Below are 19826 nucleotides of genomic sequence, written 5' to 3' on the forward strand. Positions count from 1 at the left end.
AAAATGCCCCATTTCAGCACATCAGAGCAGTACATTTCCTTGTATACTGACACAAGAGTCAGACATCCCCTGAGGGAGGCTACTCTCTTCCCCCTCAAGAGCCAAAGTCAGACTTAATGTGCTTATCGCTCTCCTTAAGAATCAGATTCTGAAAGTGAATCCACACCTCTGATGTGAATTTCAAGGTTTGTGTTGGGTTTCTTTTTCTTAAAATCACAATCTTCAAAAGACAAAGTATTAATATCATAGAAAAACTTTAATCAAATCATATGATCCACTGATCTGTCTTTTGACTACTAAAACGGATTCACATTGTGTGACACATGAATTTCTGAAGTGGTAACATTTCAGTACTTTCTCAGTTGATGCACATGAACACTCCCACTATCACCTACCACATTCATGAAACCAGACCCATCCAAAACTAAGCATTGAAAGCAACAAGGAAAAAAAAGTCAAAATTGAAGCAGCAATGCAGTATTATTTTATGCTTCACAGATCCTCTCCACAAGACACCTTTCATTTATTGCAGTAATGAACAAAATACAGTGTCTGTCTAGAATAAGAAAATTAACCGTTGCTAAATAGTCACTTCCTCAACACATATTAAGAATGGTGTCTTATTTTCTTAAACAGGACAGCACTTCGGGGTAGGCGAAAGGGAAGCTGAGTACATTTACATTATGCTTCAGTAATACTCTGAAGGCTCTCAGTCTTTCAGTACGAGTGGGCTCTTACAGTGAACATACGAGCTTGAAATAGACACCAATACTTCTCAACGCATGAAGCAGTAACTCATAGAACAAACACCAGGAGATGGCGCTGACAGCAGAAGAGGAACAAGCTACACCTGAAGTGAAGCTGGTTTTAGCAAATTCTTGAGTTCCCTCTGCATTCAGGTTCAACTTTTCCCATCTGAAACCTTGAGCCACTTCCTTTCTCAGGAGCACAGGGCATATGAGAAGTCTAAAAGTGCCCTGATGGGCATATATTTCAACTTCTGTTTGCCTCTTCTGCAGAAGCAAGGAGGCATCTCCCTAGCAAAGGGAAACTGTATGAGGACCCACTTTTTGCCGTCACCGTCTTCCTTCCCACCTCACTTAGCTGCTCTGTTCCTTGGCAGATGGCCTTAATACTCTTCCTTCCTTTTCCTTCTGCAGAGCTGTCTTTCAGGCTACAGCAGCTGCCTTCCTCATGAGAGCAAGAACCAAATTAAAAGGTGCAGTGCAGGTCTGCAGTTCAGTGTGATTAGAAACAAATGGAACATTACACATATTGGGCGTTTAGTCATCTGACATTCCAGCTAATGCATCACTTCTGTTACAGGTTGTAAGAGGGCCTATACTTTCCTTCAGCTCAGACAACACTTACTACATGGATAATGTACCAATTTAACTTTATTTTTAACTTTTTTTAAAAAAACAAACTACTGGAGACCATTGCTTTTTCTTTCTTTTTTTTTTATACATCGTTCAATCTCTCATGAAATCAACTGTTAGTTTGATGACAGAGGAATATACACTGCTGAGTTATTACAACAATAATTTTACGCCATCTGAAAAAAATAGCTGTACAACAACTTCCAGACATCAAGTTTCTTACATTAACGACAACAGACCACTACTGATTCTGATGTTGTGCAAATACCAAGCTTCATTCACTTGTCAAGAAAGAAAAGTTTCAAGTTAATCAGCTGCAGATTACATTCTCCTGGTTTTCTTCATCCATTCTTCTCATAGTGAAGATATCTATTTAAAAGTAAAGAATTATATTCATTCTCAACAAAATTCTAAAGCTACCAGAAAGCCAAAACAAACAGGGAAGGGGGACTGGGATGAAGACTACAGTAGTCACTGACATACACTTACGTGCACCACATAAAATAACATCTTTACCTTCTATTTTCACCCTAACTAGAAAGTGGGAGACCATTACCAAGCCAAAGAAGTTGACTAGATTTCATCCTAATGCCTTAATGACTAATCAAATTATTCAGTCCAACCAGCCATTATATATTTTAACATTTTAATGAGGAAATGTGAAATTTTGCAATCAATTAATACAGCAGAAAACACTTTTGGGTATTTCGGACACCAGAGAAGCCAGTAGTGCTATAAATCTCACTGCATATAGAGTTCACCACATCAATTACCAAAGTCTTAATTTAATCAGCTCAGGGCAGCAGTTTGACTCAGCCCAGCTACTGAATGCACCAGTCTACTTCAATATAGAGATTCTTAGAAGAAAAACAGTGGGAAATTAAATATGAAAGCTGTAATTTTCTTATGGAAATCAAGTTTTCTTTTGGGTACATGTAGAATTCCTGTAATGAAGAAATACCAAACTATGGAGAATCAGTATTTTGAAGTGGAGGGTGCAGAGAGAAGATTCGGTCCTTTATAAACTCAAAGAAATGCACTAGGGTTTGCACGGGGATCCTTTTGGTTCCTGTAGCGATACGTCAGCCAGACTCCCAGAATCTGAAAACAAAAAAATAAAGATATTATTAAGCAGAGGGTCTCCATCCATTCTGCAAAATGTAAAACCCTGACAATGGATTTACAGTACACAAGTTTAGGATCTTTTGCTATCACTAAAATGGCACAACCACGCGCCAGCTTTCTTAATTAGAAAAAAGAATGTACCTTGTCAGAAAGAATTCATACCTAGCAACAGAGAGAAGAATGAAACAAAAAAAGCCAAAACTGCATCCGCGATGGAAAATATTTCTCACAGGCATGTTTAGCTTTAAATTACTCTTTCCCCCTCCCCAAATGATAAATATTCATAAATGGCCTCCAAACTGTTTCATTTTACAGTTATTACTTAACTATAAGACTATTTTTCTAGTACATTTTCAAATCCTCCTCTTCCCTTTAATCACCTGCCCCCTTCCAGCAGCTTCACATTTTCAGTAGAGAAACTGAGGGCAGATGTCAGAGCGAACCTGTTTAAGCTGCCGTATCTCTCTTGCTGCTGCAATATCTACAAACCTCTGAGAACTCTGCTAAGCAACAGAAGGAATATTTACACATGTTCTGGTGGGATTATGAAAGACCTGCTCTGAGAATTTTTATTCACCAATCAATAAATCAAGTTTATGTAGTGTCTGGATACTAAAGCAAAGAGTCAAAGACCTTTTAAACCTGATGTTTAAAATACATGGAACTATATCTTTGCACTACAGGAGGCACAAAAAAAATTCAAAGAAAACACCCACCCCAAAGACACTGTGCATGGGTCGGGGAAGCGGGGAAAACAAGGGAACAAGGTAAAGCAAAGACACTCTTTTCATTACTTTTGAAGAACAGTAAACCCGACAGCTGACTTTCTGCAAAACTTAAAGCACCACATTTTAATGTATTATCTAGTTGTGGTTTGTAGTCTAAACAACAAAGCTTCAAGAACTCCCAGTGTCGAATAAAGACAAGTCCTCCTTTTGGCAGACTTAATTAAGCTGATAGATAGGAAAAATTTAACCTGATTATTTGACTCCTGAGATAGTACTGAGAGTTCTTTTAATAAACTCCCCTATAATTATTTGTTACACAAAACAAAGCTTACAAGTGGTGGGGAAAAGCACTCAATTTTCTAACCTCCTACTCATTTACCTCTGTGAAACTGAAGAAGAGTCCTATGCCTCCAACAAATCTCAGCACCATTTGAGAATATTCTTCTATTATTGGTGCACATGGTTGACACTGGTGACTTCTAAAACAGTCCTGTAGCAAATACAAACAGAGAATTGCACCCCATTTTCTGATGACACTGCACCGATTTAAAGCATCTAGCTAGTTCTATAAGGGACTGCCAGCCACAGCCAGAACTCTAGCAGTTTTAAGACTCAAAAAAAATTAGTATATAAACAACAACAGATTACAACCCTTGCAGGGTACTGTACGATTATGTTTCAACTAAGTTAACTGAAGAGCTTAGTATCATTGTAACAACCACTTTACACATTTCTTAATTTCACTTAATTTTACATTTCACTACCTGGAGCTATGAAGACAGTTGTACACAATTGGACAAAAACAATAAAGTTGTAAGGTTTTGTCATGCTTGGAGAACTTACAGAGGAGCAGGTTTCATTTGGATCAAAAACTCTGAATCCACAACAATTCAGATTTCTCTCAATATCTGTTCTCGCGCTCTTAGTGTTATTCCATCCCACCTCCAGAAGCTGACTCTAAAAGGCACAAGCAAATACATATTCTATTAATTGAACCATTTTGCATTTCACTGGGAACCAATATCGTAGGCCAAGTTGACGATTCCTTAACTAAAACTTTAAGATCCAGAAGTCTAACAGGATAACATATTTAAGGAATGACTTGAATGTTCAAACAGTGTGTGCAGCTAATGAAATAACAGCACCTCGCCACAGCACATTCATGGTTTTAATTTATTTTCTTCCTTTCTTTTTCCTAAACCTGGTAAGAGCACCGGTAATGCGACATGCAACTAATCTAACTGGGACTGCTCAGACTTCAAACAAAGCATGCTTACACGTAGGAAGCTGATTATTTAGTCACTGTACCCTTGCCTGCTTCTTGCTGCATAAGAATTAGTCTCCATACCCCATGGAAGTTTTGCTTCCAAACTTAAGGGTCACCTCTGTTCCTAATGTTGTCACAACCTTCTCAGTTGCACAAGAGCAATTCAGTGGCTTTATAATCTTTACATTATGATTATTGTAGATTTCATCAGCTTATCTGGAATTGCTGAACACATGATATAGTTTGGACATCAGGCTGCTACATTTGTGACCATAAATCTACACATCAGGCTTAAAACCAAAACAATTAAAAAACCCAGCTGAAAGTAATTTTAGAACTCCGATGCATATCTTTCTACCTACCACAGCCAAACACTGCCTGAAGTTTTAGTTTTTATTTAAAAGGATAACACCAATTTTCTTAAAATATGCTCACCTCATATTGTGGAAGACTATATATTAAAAAAGGTGTGTGCATACTTACACATATATTTATGCTATAGATTAACTAGGAAGTCAGGAAACTTTTCTTACCTGCTGTTCTTTGTTCAGTGCCAAACAAGCACAGGAGACAGAAAACTGGACAATAAAGACTAGCAAAAGAATAATCATGTACTGGAAACAGTAAGTTAAGGATACACTCTCAAAACAATGTTGTTTTTATAACACATATGCCTAATGGTATTTCTTATTTCATTGGATTACAATAGGTCCTTAAAAACAAAATAACTATAGAAGTGAATTTTGACTGGATGTGAAGAAGATGACCCAAATAATGTTCCCAGAACTCAATCATCATACATTCTCTCTTTTTGGCTACTACTATACATAGCTGGTATTTCTGGGTTAGCTGTTACCTGCCTAGCAAAACAACACGAGCACAGAAGTCAGTGAAAGGAGCTTTGATAAAGGAAAACCTACCGCCAGTTTCTCCAGATTTAGGGATTCATACTGTTATGCCAAGATACTTCATTTAAAGCAGTAACAAAAATACTTTTCTGGGTATTTATTGCTTACCCAGAATTTTCTTCTTCAATGACATAGTCTTGCAATTAATTACAAAAGATAATTTTAGTCTATATTAAAAAAAAAAAAGGAGAGTTGCTTTTGGAACACAGCCTCACACAATTTTGGACTAATGCATATGAAAACAGGATAAAACAAAAGGAACAAACTTTGATACTAAAGATCGCGTTTTGAAAGTCGGCCACTGTCTTCACGATTCAGATGCCCGCACATAGTTATCTCACACAATTCATGTGTTCATAAAGTGGAGATGACTACTTCTTTATAGACCACAACCAGAAAAATAAGAATTTGATCTGCCAAATCTGTTTTTTTCATTCGAACAGATCAATTCTGTTATGCAAGGCAGCACCACAGACTGCTTACAGAGCATCAGTAAGCAGCAAAGGACACTGAGAAGGCCTGTGCTCATTTCTAGTTTGAGCTGGTTCGCTACTAAAAACTAGGTATGAAAAGACATTGCTTCTTGACAGCCTGTATTACCCACTCCATTCCCCTGCCAGCTACAACCAGCTCACTATCTGGAAGTATCATCTTTCTCTACCGTTAAACATTAATAGTTCACATACTTCAGCGTGGTATAGGGTTGAGCACACAGTAAGAGGCACCTGTGACAGTGACCTAGCAAAAAATTAAAATATTTTAGTTTATAAAAAGAGGAGTGAATATTTTTGTCTTCAGAGCACAAGCAACTGAGAAAAAAATAAAGCTGGGATAAAGTTAAGTAGGAAAGGAGTTTAATTTAGACTGCAGCTGACCAAATAAGACGGTGAATTTCTGTTCGGTTTCTGAAGCCCCTTCCACATCAGTCTCAGCTGACAGATCAGGTTGTTTACCTGGCTTGAACCAAGCTGTAATCCACATAATGCATCAGAAGGATACAAAGAATAGCAGGACTTGATGATGTTTCACTGCACCAATCAATCCAACTAAGGCAATAAGGAAAAGGAAGATTCCTACTGCAATTACCACTCCAACCACTCTGAAACTAGAGATGAGGCCAAAGCCGATTCCCCATGCTGCAATTCCAATTAGCAGCAAGCTCACAAGCTGGAAAGAAGAGAAAACAAAAAAGTTAGTCTGCCTGTCAAAAGATGATGAACCTATAGACAGCTACATTCTTTACATTAAAGTTGTTACTACAAAAGGTACATTTTTTCTTTAGAGTAGAGAGAAGCACAACCCTAAACAAACCAATTTTCCACTTCATTGTGAAGATAACTTCAGTTTCCAATGTTTTAAGGCACACATTCTTCAACACTGTTAATGTGGAACTGTTATAACTTCACCTACCCACAAGTCAAGCCATGTTGCATTACCTGCGACTGACTAAGAGATATCGAACTGAAGTGTGGATTAGAACAGACTTGACAAAAGAGCTAAAATCATTGGCTTTAATTCACAGAATGGGAGAATGAAAGTTCCAGGTGCTTTCTGAACCAGAGGCAGAGTTTTTAAAGCAAATATGATACAGCTCCATGGCACTGAACATGCAAAAAAAGTGCACTTTGCCAAAACGTACTGCAATGGGGAATACAGCTGTATTAATTCATTAGAGAAGCTTCTACGTAGTTGATGATATAACAACAACAATTAACAAGGCCATACAAACCTACTTTTTAGATCTATATCTCAAGGATTTCATGTAGTAAAACAATAGAGGTGCCCTGTCTCTGCTACATATTTCTTCAAAAAATAGCTCTACTACGAAGTCAATCCTATTTCAATACCCAAAACTCTTATGCTGTTTCCTTCCTTTTAAAGATGGTATTCAAGGAAAGCAGGCAGAATCTGTCCCAGTTAGTTGAATGGGATTTATTGTTTATACGGGCAGGAAGCTCCAGCCTTTCCTGTTTCCCTGCCAAAAACACGGAACAAAAAAAAATTCCAACATGAAAAGCTGCAGAGAAATCTGTAATGAGGTGCGGCACAAGGGAAGCTGCAGAAAAAGCCAACTCAGATGTCCAATATACAAGATGCCTGATGTTCTTGTTTGAAACAGTTAGATATCTGTATAACATATTGTCCATTATGTTCTCTGCTAACTAACAGTGATTCAATGTCCATGTTTTAACTTTCCAGAACCCTGACCTCACTAAAAAGTACCCAGAAGTTGTATTATTACAAAAAACCCCAAACCAAACAAACACCCCACCCATCCCCCAAAAACCAATCCCACTAGTAAGCGCTTAGTCTAGCCAAGCTACTTGGCTTGATTCAACAAGAAACACAAGAGCAAGCCCTTCCACCTGCTCACCAGTTTCCATTCAAACGACAGATCTCATGACACTTTACTGTTTACCCAGAGGGATGATGAAAATGTTATACAAGAGGAAATTTACAACTTATCCATCATATCAGTACAATTACCCTAGAACAGGGCATTTTTGGTGGTTTTAGCAATGTCTACACATTTTTTCGTCTTCAGTACCTTTTAGAAGGCTGACCTATGTAATACTGCTTTTAAAACACGGAAATCCAAGACAACATGAAGCAAGCTAGCAAAACAAGTAGTAATACTCACCAAGATCCAAACAGCGGGCGTTTTTTTCATGTGTTCACAAGAACCGATGTCAAAAAACGTATTTTACCAAGAACAGTAATCCACATGAGATGTTTAAGAAAATGTTCAAGAAGAAAAGGGGGATATTTGTCATACCTATACCTGTCTCTCACCAGTGAAGAGATAAAACACCAATATAGAACTCAAAGGAATTATTGAATACAGGTAGAGTTTTAGGATAAATTCATGCTTGCCTTTGTTCCTCTTAAACAAAAGCCTTAATCACCACATTCAGTTAAAACCAAAACACCAGGCCAAGATGTTGTGAAACTAAATTACAGGGTGGAAGAGGGGGGACAAAAAATAAAACGCAACAAAAAGCTCTGCCACAGACAGATTTTCTGAATGCAAGCTGCACAAGGCTATCAACTTCCAGATGTTATTACATTAAAAATCAGCCTTGCTAATCAGCCAGTTACCTGCAAGATCTACCTGTGCTCATCTATGCCCATTCACTTTATTTCACTGTCTCATACCACTGGGAAGATCTATTTTTCCACATAAGCATCAGAGGTGAACAACAAAAGAAAGCTCATAATCCAATTTCCAATCAGAAAGTGCTGGCTGATGTCCCATGCTCTGCACCAGCTTCTAAGCACTGAATTCACACTGCCACTACAAAGCTCTTCAAAGTGTTATTTCATAAAAAAAATCTCAAAGGCAATGTCAAATTTTAATTTATTTCACAAAGAAAAGCAGAAGAAACTTTGCTCCTAATGATTTTTGCCAATACTTCTTTCTCCTGCCTGAGCTGTGACTGCAAATCTTTATCTTCAACAATCTGCTTCCAGGATACAAAAAAGTGTATTTGTTCAGCTCTTTGCCCCCTTCCTAATAAGCCTAAAGCAATTAGATGAAATCGGTTTTATTTTTAAAGTATCAAAATAAAAAGAAAAGACCTAAACAAAATCTGTGCCCAAAACATCTCCTGGATAAACGCAGTGTATGAACTGCAGGTTACCAGTTACTTCTTGCTACCGTTGCTCATGTCAGCTTCCATTATTCTAATGCTACGTTGATGAAATTACTGTGTATGACACCAGAAGTTATTACCACAAACCTCTCGCCCAAAAAGCTTTTCTGGCAGAAACATATTGAATCTAGAACTCCTATGGTCTCCAAGCAGAAAAAAGCCTCTCAGACTTTTAAACCCATCACTGAACCCCAGATGTTCAGTTGACCAGCTCTGAAAAAATAAAACAGCATAAAAGAGTTCAGCTTCTCAGTTTCAGAGCCATCAGTCTCGTTTTCAAGCTTTACCTCCATAATACCAAGGCTATTCGTTCTCTTCTTTCACATGACAAAGTTGACCATTGTTTAATTCCTTAAAACATCTGGAAATTGAGTATGATCACAGATCCAGGCTACCGGGCTGTGGCTGGCAAGCTATGTGAAAATGCTGTATCCAGTGAGGCAGATACCCGATTCAGATCAAAATATTTATTGGCTACTCCAATTTTGACCACTTAGAATTGTGGAAAACTGACTCCATGTTTCAAAACTGAAACCAGAGAGTCCATGTTTACAAATCATTCCAGAACCAGATTTAATATTAAGTTCCTGCCTTCACTGCATGTTGACTAAAAGATTAAATTATGGTTATTCTTTCATTCTCAGACTAACTGAATGCTGAGCAGTAAAACTATATACATATATATACATTCATAACACCATAATATGAAAAACTGAAGTAAGCAAACACCACTATAAACAGGAAAAATTACTTAAAGCTGGTTTGGGGAAAGATTTTACGAGTCTGTAAACCAATACAAGACTCATGTCATTAGGCACTGTTTAGCTGCTAGAAATGCCTACTCAACAGTGTGTATTCCAGTCTTTTGAAACAGAAGGATTTAGATGCAGTATTTCTAAAAGTGAAGCTGCTAAGACATGGTAGTAAAATATACTTGAAACAAAATTAGTTAGTGACCTTACCTAGTTTTAAAGGAATAATATGTATATTCTAAACATACAAGCTTTATTTACTTATTAAAAAAGTCATCTATTTCTATTAAACTAAGGAATATGGACTCTTTATGGGGCTTCCGAATGTCACATCTTATTTTACTGAAGCCATGTTTCTCAGCACTAGAACTTCTCCAAAGAAAATAGTGTCACCCTTGGAAGACTGAAGGACATGCCAAACTCCATTCTACCTGCATGAATTTTCTTACATAAAGTTAGCCCTGCTTACTAACACTTCAAATATTTGCTTGATAAGTCAACCAGAAATATATGAAATCACAGGCCAGGTTTTAGTGATGAGGACTGATCTGGTTTCCCACAACAGTCTCATAAGCAAGTTTAAAAGGCATGGGTTGGAGAAATGTCCTGTTATACCGAGTGACAACAGCCTGGACTGCTGAGCTTAAAGGGTAGTAATTGATGGCTCAACATCCAGCTGGTAGCAGGTAAAAAGCACCACAAAGGCTGATACTGGTGCCAATATCATACAATACATTCATCAGCAGCCTGAGCAATAAGACAGCATGAATTCTCAGAAAATTTACAGATGATACTAAACAAGGAAGAGTAATTGACTCTCCAAACTGAGATTCAATTCAGATCGACCTTGATATACTTGAGAAATAAGTCAACAGGAACCTCATGAAGTGCAAAATTCTGCCTCTGGGGTGCCTCAGTGGAGCCTGGGAACAGACCCATTGAACAACCGTCTTACTGAGATAGACTCGGGGATCACACTGTTTGCCAAGCTGGATATGAGCCAAGAGTCTGCTCTCACTGCAAACAGGGAAAGCCAAGAAGAGTGCAATCAAAGGAAACTCAATGCTGGTGAGACTGCAGCTCAAATACTGTGTCTTATTTTAAGCCCCCCAAGTTGAAAAGGAATTTGAGAACACGGAAATTCACCAAAATGGCCTGGAGCCTCGAGGATGATGTTTGAGAAGCAGGTGATAGAGCTGTGTTTGTTCAGTCTGACAAAGAAGCAGCCTAGGGATAATCTAATACCAACAGAAGCGGAAGGTGCATTATGAAACAGAGGCAAACTCTTCTCAGTATTGACCAACCACAAACCAAGAGGCACCAATCACAAGTAACAGCTTGGGAGGTTCAGACTGCACAATAGAAAAAACATTTGCAAGGTGGTTTGGTGCTGTACTCAGAGGTAGCGATCTTTCTTCTCAGAGCTTTTTCAAGACTCAGTAGAGAAAGCCAGAGCTGGCAAATGAGTGTCAGTCATCATCCTGCTCCAAGCAGGAGCCTGGGCAGATGAGCCTTGGAAGGCCCTTCCAACCAACAACACTCCCACACACTTCAGCCAGCCCTTCCACCACTAAAACTTTGCCACTCTCCACACAAAATTCACGTTTTAACAGACAGATTAGGGGCAGATTTAGCACTTACCAAGGACTCCATATTGTCTAGCTCATTAAATAGAGACTACCAGCTCCTAAATCCCTTATCAACAAAACACCTTCTTACACGTAGTAAGAAAGTCTCTCATTAAAAGTGATGAATGATTCCTCAGAAGCAGTCGCACAGCTTCAACCCAAGAAGTACAAGCTTTTTTCTCAAAAGTGATTTAGAAGATCCCATTCACTTAAGACATCTTTACAGAGAAAGCCAACAGGCACTACAAGCAAAAGAATTTATTACAATCTCAAGCTGGAGCAATCTATCTCACAGAAAGATGCTACAAGCACATACCGTCCACAAACCAGAAAAGCAATACAGAGCAATAAGAACTGTCTGTGTGAGGGGCTTGACAGCTAGTATTTTAAACTTGATATCCTCATTTGCTATATATCGTATTCTCCATCATTACAAACTCTACCAACCTTATATAAAATGCACACAAACATAGGCTTAGCATAATCAAATACATAAAAACTCCTCAATTTGAAATTAAGTAAATGTTTTACTGTAACAAATCTATAGGTAGCACAAATCCTAAGTGAAAATCTGTGTTTTTCACTATGAGACTGAGTACTTTTTCTATGAAGTAAAAAAAAAAAAAACAAGTTGAGAAAATCAAGCAAAATGTTACTCCCATGTAAGCATTTCTAGAGGAAACATTAAAGGGACTACAAATTCAAGATCAGTGGAATGGACCAGACTCCACTTAAAGTGACTCCCATTATATTCTTTATATATATATATACACACACACACACAGAGAGAGAGAGAGAGAGAGAGAGAGAGAGAGAGAGAGAGAGATGTTCATTTGAACTTCAGAGATGTTTCATATATGACAGCTTCTAGACAAAGAAGAATTTCTTTGTCACAGAGGTAACATCATCACAAGTTTGATTGTCCTGTTCTCCAGTTACCTTATTAACATGAATAAAGCATTAGCCTTCACAGTAGTTATCAAGGTTTTGTTTCCTCTTACTGCTACATACATTACTATTACTACCAAAAAAAAAACCCACCTCCTCATTTGCTCTGTTCTTTAAATCCAAGCTCTCCTGTGCACACAGCTGCTTCCACTACTGTTAATGGAAAAGCGTGTTTTCTCTTCACACATACCCCTTGCGCACCTGTCCACAAGCTTACAGGCTATATTAGAAAAAGAAACCAAGACACCAATGAATTATTTCTCTAGACAACACCTCTGAGAAACAATTCAGATGCCGAAACCAGTTTCTCCTTCCTTCCACAACAAGCCACAAGCAAATCTGCTCTTTTGACTAACTAGCAACTTTTTCAGCAGTTCAGCTAGCTTGGGCTGCTTGCTAGGAAGGAAGTCATATGCAGAAGCTGGTCTTCTTACTGTTTTCTTGCAGCCTAAGCCCAAAAAGGAGTTTGTAAAAACTGCATTTCAGAACCTAAATTTCAAGAAACACAACCTCACAATTCTGGGATAAAGAGACTACATAGTATTTACACCAGTATCAGCAAAGGAACTATTTACAGAATAGCTGTCAGGCTGGATATGGAACAGGAACTAAACCAAGAGAGATTACACACATGATGAAACGCTTCCTCCCTAACCTCTCTCTCCAGATATAAATTCATGTTCCACTGCTTTTAAGGGGGGGCTTTAAAGTTTACACTTCAAACGGTTTATATTTTGAAGGTAAAGATTTTCACCAGCCCCCCCTTCAACTTGGCCAACCATTTCTGCACAGCCACAGTGGATCAATTCTTCTGGTTCCCTGTATTTAATCTAAAAATACCACATTAAAACAATGGGCAGTATACAGTGGTGCACCTTTAGCAAGCTAAAACTAATCTAAACTGGTTTCCACCACAGCTGTAAGCTAGCCAACCTTGAAGCAACTACCTCCTTACAGTACTACTTCAACTTCACTGAGAGCACAGTGAAGTCCAAGCAGTAAGGAAAGCTCTGGATACCTCCAAAGGATTTCTAACACAATTCTTCTACCTTAATGTGACTTATTCAAATGACGGGTGATCAGCAGTCTGGTTATTGAACAGCCTTGAGGCACATGACGTGGAACAAGCAATTTATGTGAAAGGCAGCATTCCTGTCTCTTATCACAAAGCCAGTTCTTTCAGTTTGACGGCCTAGTTCAAGCTTCAAGTTATTAGCAAATAATTGGTTTCAGTCACGTAACAAGCTGCTTTCATGTTAAAATGGCAGTGAGATTTAACCCCTATTTTATACTCCCTGGTCCTTGGGAATGCAAGCTTACAACTGTGTGGCAGGAACAAATATCTTCTGAAATGTTTAGTTTTGCTTGCTTGTTTACTCGTTTTTTAAGAGGTGTGAAACGATTTCAGAACGATCAGTGATCCCACAGATCCTTCTTTCACGCATAGATCTCCCCCAACATAAAAACAGCAGTAAAAAGAACACAATTAATTTAAGCCACAAGGCTACTACAGGGCATTCAAAGGGCTTCTCAATAATTGTGCTTGTTTTAAAGTGTCACCTAGGGTGGCTGAAAACATCAGCATTATCAAAACATACCACACTCCATGTAGCCTCCTCTTTCTGTGCCCTGTCATTCCCCAGTTCTTTCACTAAACATGCTCTGCCTTCCTAGTTCTAAATGCCACTTTGCATGCTGCACAAGTGAAAAAAACCAAAACTCACTCATATCCGGTCTACAAAACCAGCACATCTCAATTCTGACCTGCTACCACAAACCGCTGTCATTTTGGCTATAAACTGACACATCTGGGGGGTATTCCCAAGCAATGACAAGAAGCCTTAAAGTCTGTATGTATCTATATTTTTGCTGTAGTCACTCTGTGTTCTCAAGCATGAGCAGAGAAACCTTCCCAAAAAGTCAATGAAAACAAAAAAAACCAAACAAGACTAAACTGACATGACCGACATTAACCTTCTCAGTCACATACTTGAGAGTTTCTGTACCTCTTTTAGTTACACATCAAGACTAGATGGCACAGCTTACAAAGTTGCCTTCAAGATGACCTTGAGACTAACAGAAATGGCTTCAAGGCAACCTGCCCGAGCTGCTAAGCCATCCAATCCAGTTAGGACAATGTGCACGGGCTGCTGCCAGGGCAAACACCTGACACTATACTCCTAAACACTGACTGTGAGCTACAGCAAACAGCAGACTATTTATTGGTTGCTTCTTACAGCTGATAATCAGCTTATAAAAACTAAATTGGAATTGAATTCAGAGATCACCGGTTCAATTACCAAGAAATTGGCACATCAGACAAGAACTGTTTCTCTAATTCCTGTTTTCTAGGACTTGGCTCCATGTAGCCACTACAGAGGTCAGGAATTATCAAAACACATGGAAAACGGTCGCATCGCCTTTCCCTTGGAAAATCTAGATGTTCACCCTGCCCCAAACACCAGGTTTCCCCTATGCAGGGAGACAGTAGATGGAGCTAGCAGATCTGCATGGAAGATGCAACATGCTCACATCTTTGCACTGGGAACTGCAACCAAGACAAATATTCTGAAATGTTCTACCATGCCAAACACTTGCTGTCCAAATCTGACAATTTCTGTATTCATCTTTGTATACTTCCGTAACACAGGAAAGGGAATTTTGATAAAGAGGGCAGAAATGCACTAGTTACACTTTCAATAAATACTGCACCCATAGAATAACAGACAGCAACAGAAAAAAAAAAAAAAAATCAGATACAATGCTTTGAAAAATGATGTAAGACCCAGGACAGTCCAGAAAACAAGTTCAGAGAGCAAAGTTTTATAGTAAGTAAATTATTTTGATAAAAGTACTCTCTGTTGTTAAGAGGAAACATGGATGCTCTTGTGGAATGAACTCTGTGCTACTAAACAATACACACTTTTAATGGTAAAGGTACCATGTGTTTCACTTCAAATCAAATGGCAGCTCTGGCTCTAAGAAAACCTGAAAGGCTGCTTATCAAAACAAAGGCAAGACCTTTACATACTGACAAACAGTTCATGCTTGCTGCTGCAGCAATAATTAAGCAGCTGCATTGGTGATAAAAACAGCACACACCATCCAAATGAACTGTGAAGATTTCTTTCTTTTTAAATTTTAATATTTAATCTCATGGCCCAGCAACCTCTTCAACCTTTCATCACTAGCTAGGACTTAGGAATTTCCCTTTCCTTTTTGAGAACCTGATTTGAAATAAGATACCAACTGTTCACACTTCAACACAATTACTCAAAACTTCCTTGGAAAGAACACTGTCTACCTACGGAAATCCTAGTCTGGTTAAAGTGAGCAAATACTGGTGGAGTCAGCACCAAAGGTTCTCGTACCTGGAAGATTAGAAGTCTCAAGTTGCATACATTCATCTGAACTCTGTGGATAGGCATTTTAAGCACTTTGTATGGTTTCCCATTACATTGGAAATGTAATTATGATTGAATAAAGACAAAATTAGTCAGGTTACTCAAAACTTGTATTTTAAAGGTCTTTGTATGCAGACAATTCTTCCACAATAAGACTTTATTTCACCAACACGTCATTATATACACACTGAGTCAACAAATAGTCTCAGTTATTTTTGTCTACTCTTCCAATACCGATAAGGAAGTATTCTGAAGTCAGTAAAACAGCATAGGTGCCAGAATTATTAATATAAAATAGATTTAAAAACAAAGTCAGTGCCTAAGGATATTAACTCAGTCCAGAGAAGAACCAAACGTCATCAGCAAAGTACCATCTTAAAGAAAATGTTAAGCAAGCAATTTGGTTAGTGGGTTTCTGGTGTCTTGGCTTAAACCAGTAACTGATTTAGTACTGTCAGGACATGCGTATTTCTTGACATATGACAGCAAAAACAAACAAACAAACAAAAAAGTAAAACAAGACAGCAGGGAAAAAAATATAGAGCTCCAATATCCTATTCTAGGAGTGCTTTAAAGGAAAGAAGGATATGAACCATAACCCCTAACATACAGTTCTGAGGGTACATTACAAACATGTGATGCAGATACATCAATGCTAGCCAGAAAACATTCAAGAAGTGTTACCTATTTGCCCTTCTATCCCCACTACTCCCTTTCCACCCATTATTACCAAGGACTAATGTTGTTTAAAAAGAAGTGATGAATTTCTTGCTCTAGTTGTCTTCTGACTTTTTTTCCATCTGGGAAAAAATAAGTACATCATTCATTGTGCTGTTGCAACCCAAGTCTTGTACTACCAGGTTTTTGTATAACCAAGGAACAGAGAAGTCCACACATTTTGCTAGATCAACTCTACCAGGCCAACTAAACACCTCAAATATTATTTCTGCAACTCAGAATTTAAAAGCATCAGTGTTGTAATTTGCCCCTGGTTAATAGGCAAAACAAGCAATAACAACTGGATATTCCAGGCACTATAAACCAAAGAAATCATTCCTCCCTTCAGCAAAAACATATGGTCTGCATAGGTCAGATGAAAGAATACCAAGTGACACCCACAAAGTAAATTCTACTTAAGGAGACACCAGAGTATGATGAAGGTCATAGACATATTGTACAGGTAACGCAAACATAACTACAACGATCAACCCACCCTCGCTGAGGCCACACATGTCCAGAAGACCTACCAGACCCCTTATACCTGGCTAATACATGCCTGCAGAAACACACAATGCTGTCTTCAAAAAAAAACACCTGCTGTTCACATGACACCAAAACCAGATTTGTGCATTCATTATGTTAAAAAGATCCGGATTTCAGGCACTCTTCTGTCACTCAAGAAATAATAATAACACCAAGAAGTCATCTTGCATCAATGCCATACAAAGACAGGCTGAGAGAGCTGGGGTTATTTAGCCTAGAGAACAGAAGGTTCCAGGGAGACCTTACAGCAGCCTTCCAGTATTTAAATGAGGCTTACAGGAAAGCTGGGAAAGAGCTATTTATCATGGAGCACAGGGATAGGACAAAAGGGAATAATTTTAAGCTGAAAGAGGGTAGATTAGGTAGGAATTAGGAAGAAATTTTTTATTTTGAAGGTGGCGACACACTGGAATAGGTCCAGAGAATTAAGGGATGCCCCATCCCTGGAAGTGTTCAACACCAGGTTGGATGGGGCTTTGAGCAACCTGATCCAGTGGAAGATGTCCCTGCCCATGCAGGAGAAGGTGGGGGGGGGGGGGGGGGGGTGGGAGGGACAGACAGGGAAGGACACAACTGGATGATCTTAAAATATCCCTTTCGACCAAAACCATTCTATGTACCTTTGGTTTATCAAAAGGAGAAATCTGGATGGGACAATTCCCCTATAACTCATCTGTTGGGATGGGGCAATTGGCAAAGATGATCTTTTGATGTCCCTTCCAGCCTGGGCTATTCTATGATTCTACCTTGTCTTCATCATGACAGTCTACGTACACTAAACTTACCTCCAACTACAGATGCCAAATGAGGCAATGCCCACCTGCTCCCCTCTATTCTGACTGGGGGTAGCATAGGTAACCCATAGCATCACAGGGAACCCAGGTGACTTTCACAGCAGGTAGGCTGGGCTCACTAAGCATGCTGCAGAGCATTTTTCAGGGACATACCCCACTCCGCAAGCTCCTCCAAGGAAGCATATGCAGTAGCACAGCCTCTCCTATATTAAGATTTTTGTTTCACTCGTTTCTGAGGGAATGAGGTCATGTCATACAGCGGAGAGTCAACAACAACCAGTTCTGGTTTCAGCACAGCACAGGCACTGGTACATCCATTCATGCACCATCCTGGTGATTACCATTAGGCTCAGTAACCGCCGGTTACGAGAACTGTTTGTTCTGGTGAATGGCATTAGACCTGTCTGTTCTCCTGTCTCGCCTTCCGTGGATATCAGGCAGAGCTTTCAGAAAAGCACTGATACAACTGCCCACAAGCACCATCTGACCCTGAATTCCAGCTGCCAAAAGTCATCCACAAACACAGGTGTTAACAGAAAACGTTAGAGGATATACTACCTCTCCAGAAGTGCTGTGAGAGGAAGCCATTACACGACCTGTTTCTTGCTATTTCTGTGCCATTTTAAAATAGATAATGAGGAAAAAAACATACAGCTATACCGCAAATGGAAGTTTTCCTGTCTCTGTTGGAAAGAGGTCCTCCAAGGTGCCCAAAGCAGGCACCTACACCTGAAACTCCCTAGCAAGTTGGTTATTTCAGTTTAGCCTCCTACGTTCCCCCTACACACATGATCCTACCACCCCAAAGCAGCCTTTGCTAACTTGCGGCTCCATCCCAAGGAAAGCCCCCTCATCCCAGAGGAGGGGTGTTTCCAGCACATCCCCATCACTCACCAATGCGCTCTGGTTTGTATGGGGGTCTGATGGGGCCCTACACACCTACACGGTACTTGCCACACACCAAGGTGCTGCTCCTTGGCTGAGAAAGAACAAAATGAACCCTTCCCCCTTCAATCCTGGCTTGACACAGCAACCTTTCCAGACCAAGAACGAGTACATGGGTGGTGCTCCCTCCCCTGCCAGCGCCACCCCCTCCCCAGCTCAGCCCTGACGGCACCCCCAGCACCACTCCTTCCCCAACCAAGCCCTGATCGCCCCCCAGCATCTCCTCCCCACCAGCCAAGCCCTGACACCCGCCGCTGTGCCACCTCCCCAGCTCAGCCCTGACCCCCTCTCAGCCTAGCCCTGACCGTCCCCCCCAGCACCATCCCCAGCCCAGCCCTGACGTCCTCCCCACCTTAACCCTAACCCCCATCCCTAGTTCAGCCCTGATCGCCCCCTCCAGCACCTCCTCCTCACCACCAAGCCCTGACACCGCCTCAACAGCGCCCCTTCCTCAGTCCAGCCCTGATCGCCCCCTCCAGCACCTCCTCCTCTCCACCAAGCCCTGACACCGCCTCAGCACCGTCCCTTCCTCAGCTCAGCCCTGATCGCCCCCCCCTCCAGCCCCGCCCAACCAGCCGAGCTCTGACCCCCCTCTCACAGCGCCCTCCTCGCACCCCCTCCTCAGCCCTCACTGCCCCCGCTCCCGCTCCGCCCTGGCTTTTAATCCCGGGAGACGCGTCCCTGCGGTGACAAAGCCGCCCTGGCCGCTGCCCTCCGCCGGCCCAGCGCTACGGCCGAGGGGTGGCCCCCGCCCCAGCGCCAGCTCCGCCAGGCGGAGGCGGACCCCGCGCGGCTCCCCGCACCGTGTAGAGCAAGTTGAGGGCGCAGAGGCAGTTCTTGGAACAGGCGAAGCCCCCGCACACCATCGCGCCGCCGCCGCCGCCGCCACAGCTGCCGCCGCCGCCACAGCTCCAGCCGCCGCTGCCGGGCCCGCCCCGCCCCGCCGCTCGCCCGCAGCAGGTGAGCGGCGCTCACCGATTGGCCACCGTGGGGCGCCAAGGTGCGGATGCAAATAAGCCTGCGCGCGCATGC

General features: G+C 40.7%; 1 protein-coding gene across 2 annotated transcripts; it reads right to left on the bottom strand.

The window, feature by feature from the left end:
* Positions 1-1463: 1463 nt before the first annotated feature.
* On the bottom strand, positions 1464-19721 carry TSPAN13 (tetraspanin 13). Of its 2 annotated transcripts, none has more exons than XM_054057503.1 (6): positions 8049-11312; positions 6407-6574; positions 5033-5113; positions 4076-4189; positions 3612-3722; positions 1464-2480 (listed from the first exon to the last, which is right to left on the bottom strand). In XM_054057503.1, exons 1-6 carry the CDS (start codon positions 8076-8078, stop codon positions 2406-2408), a joined length of 579 nt encoding a protein of 192 aa, XP_053913478.1. In that variant the 5' UTR covers positions 8079-11312; the 3' UTR covers positions 1464-2405. The 2 variants fall into 2 exon arrangements, with proteins under 2 accessions (XP_053913478.1, XP_053913476.1); XM_054057501.1 differs by lacking the exon at positions 8049-11312 and adding an exon at positions 19598-19721 and having other exon boundaries at positions 1482-2480.
* Positions 19722-19826: the final 105 nt, after the last annotated feature.

The sequence above is a fragment of the Cuculus canorus genome, chromosome 2 (assembly GCF_017976375.1).
Source record: "Cuculus canorus isolate bCucCan1 chromosome 2, bCucCan1.pri, whole genome shotgun sequence".
Classification (NCBI taxonomy): domain Eukaryota; kingdom Metazoa; phylum Chordata; class Aves; order Cuculiformes; family Cuculidae; genus Cuculus; species Cuculus canorus.

Bases quoted from the DNA above. Each gene is read 5' to 3' on its own strand.
- TSPAN13 (XM_054057501.1), bottom strand. From the start codon at position 19,660: ATGGTGTGCGGGGGCTTCGCCTGTTCCAAGAACTGCCTCTGCGCCCTC. The intron at 4,190-5,032 runs GTAAGAAAAGTT...TGTGCCTTTTAG, and splicing joins CACTGAACAAAGAACAGCAG to AGTCAGCTTCTGGAGGTGGG. The intron at 3,723-4,075 runs GTAAGTTCTCCA...TATTTGCTACAG, and splicing joins CAAATGAAACCTGCTCCTCT to GACTGTTTTAGAAGTCACCA.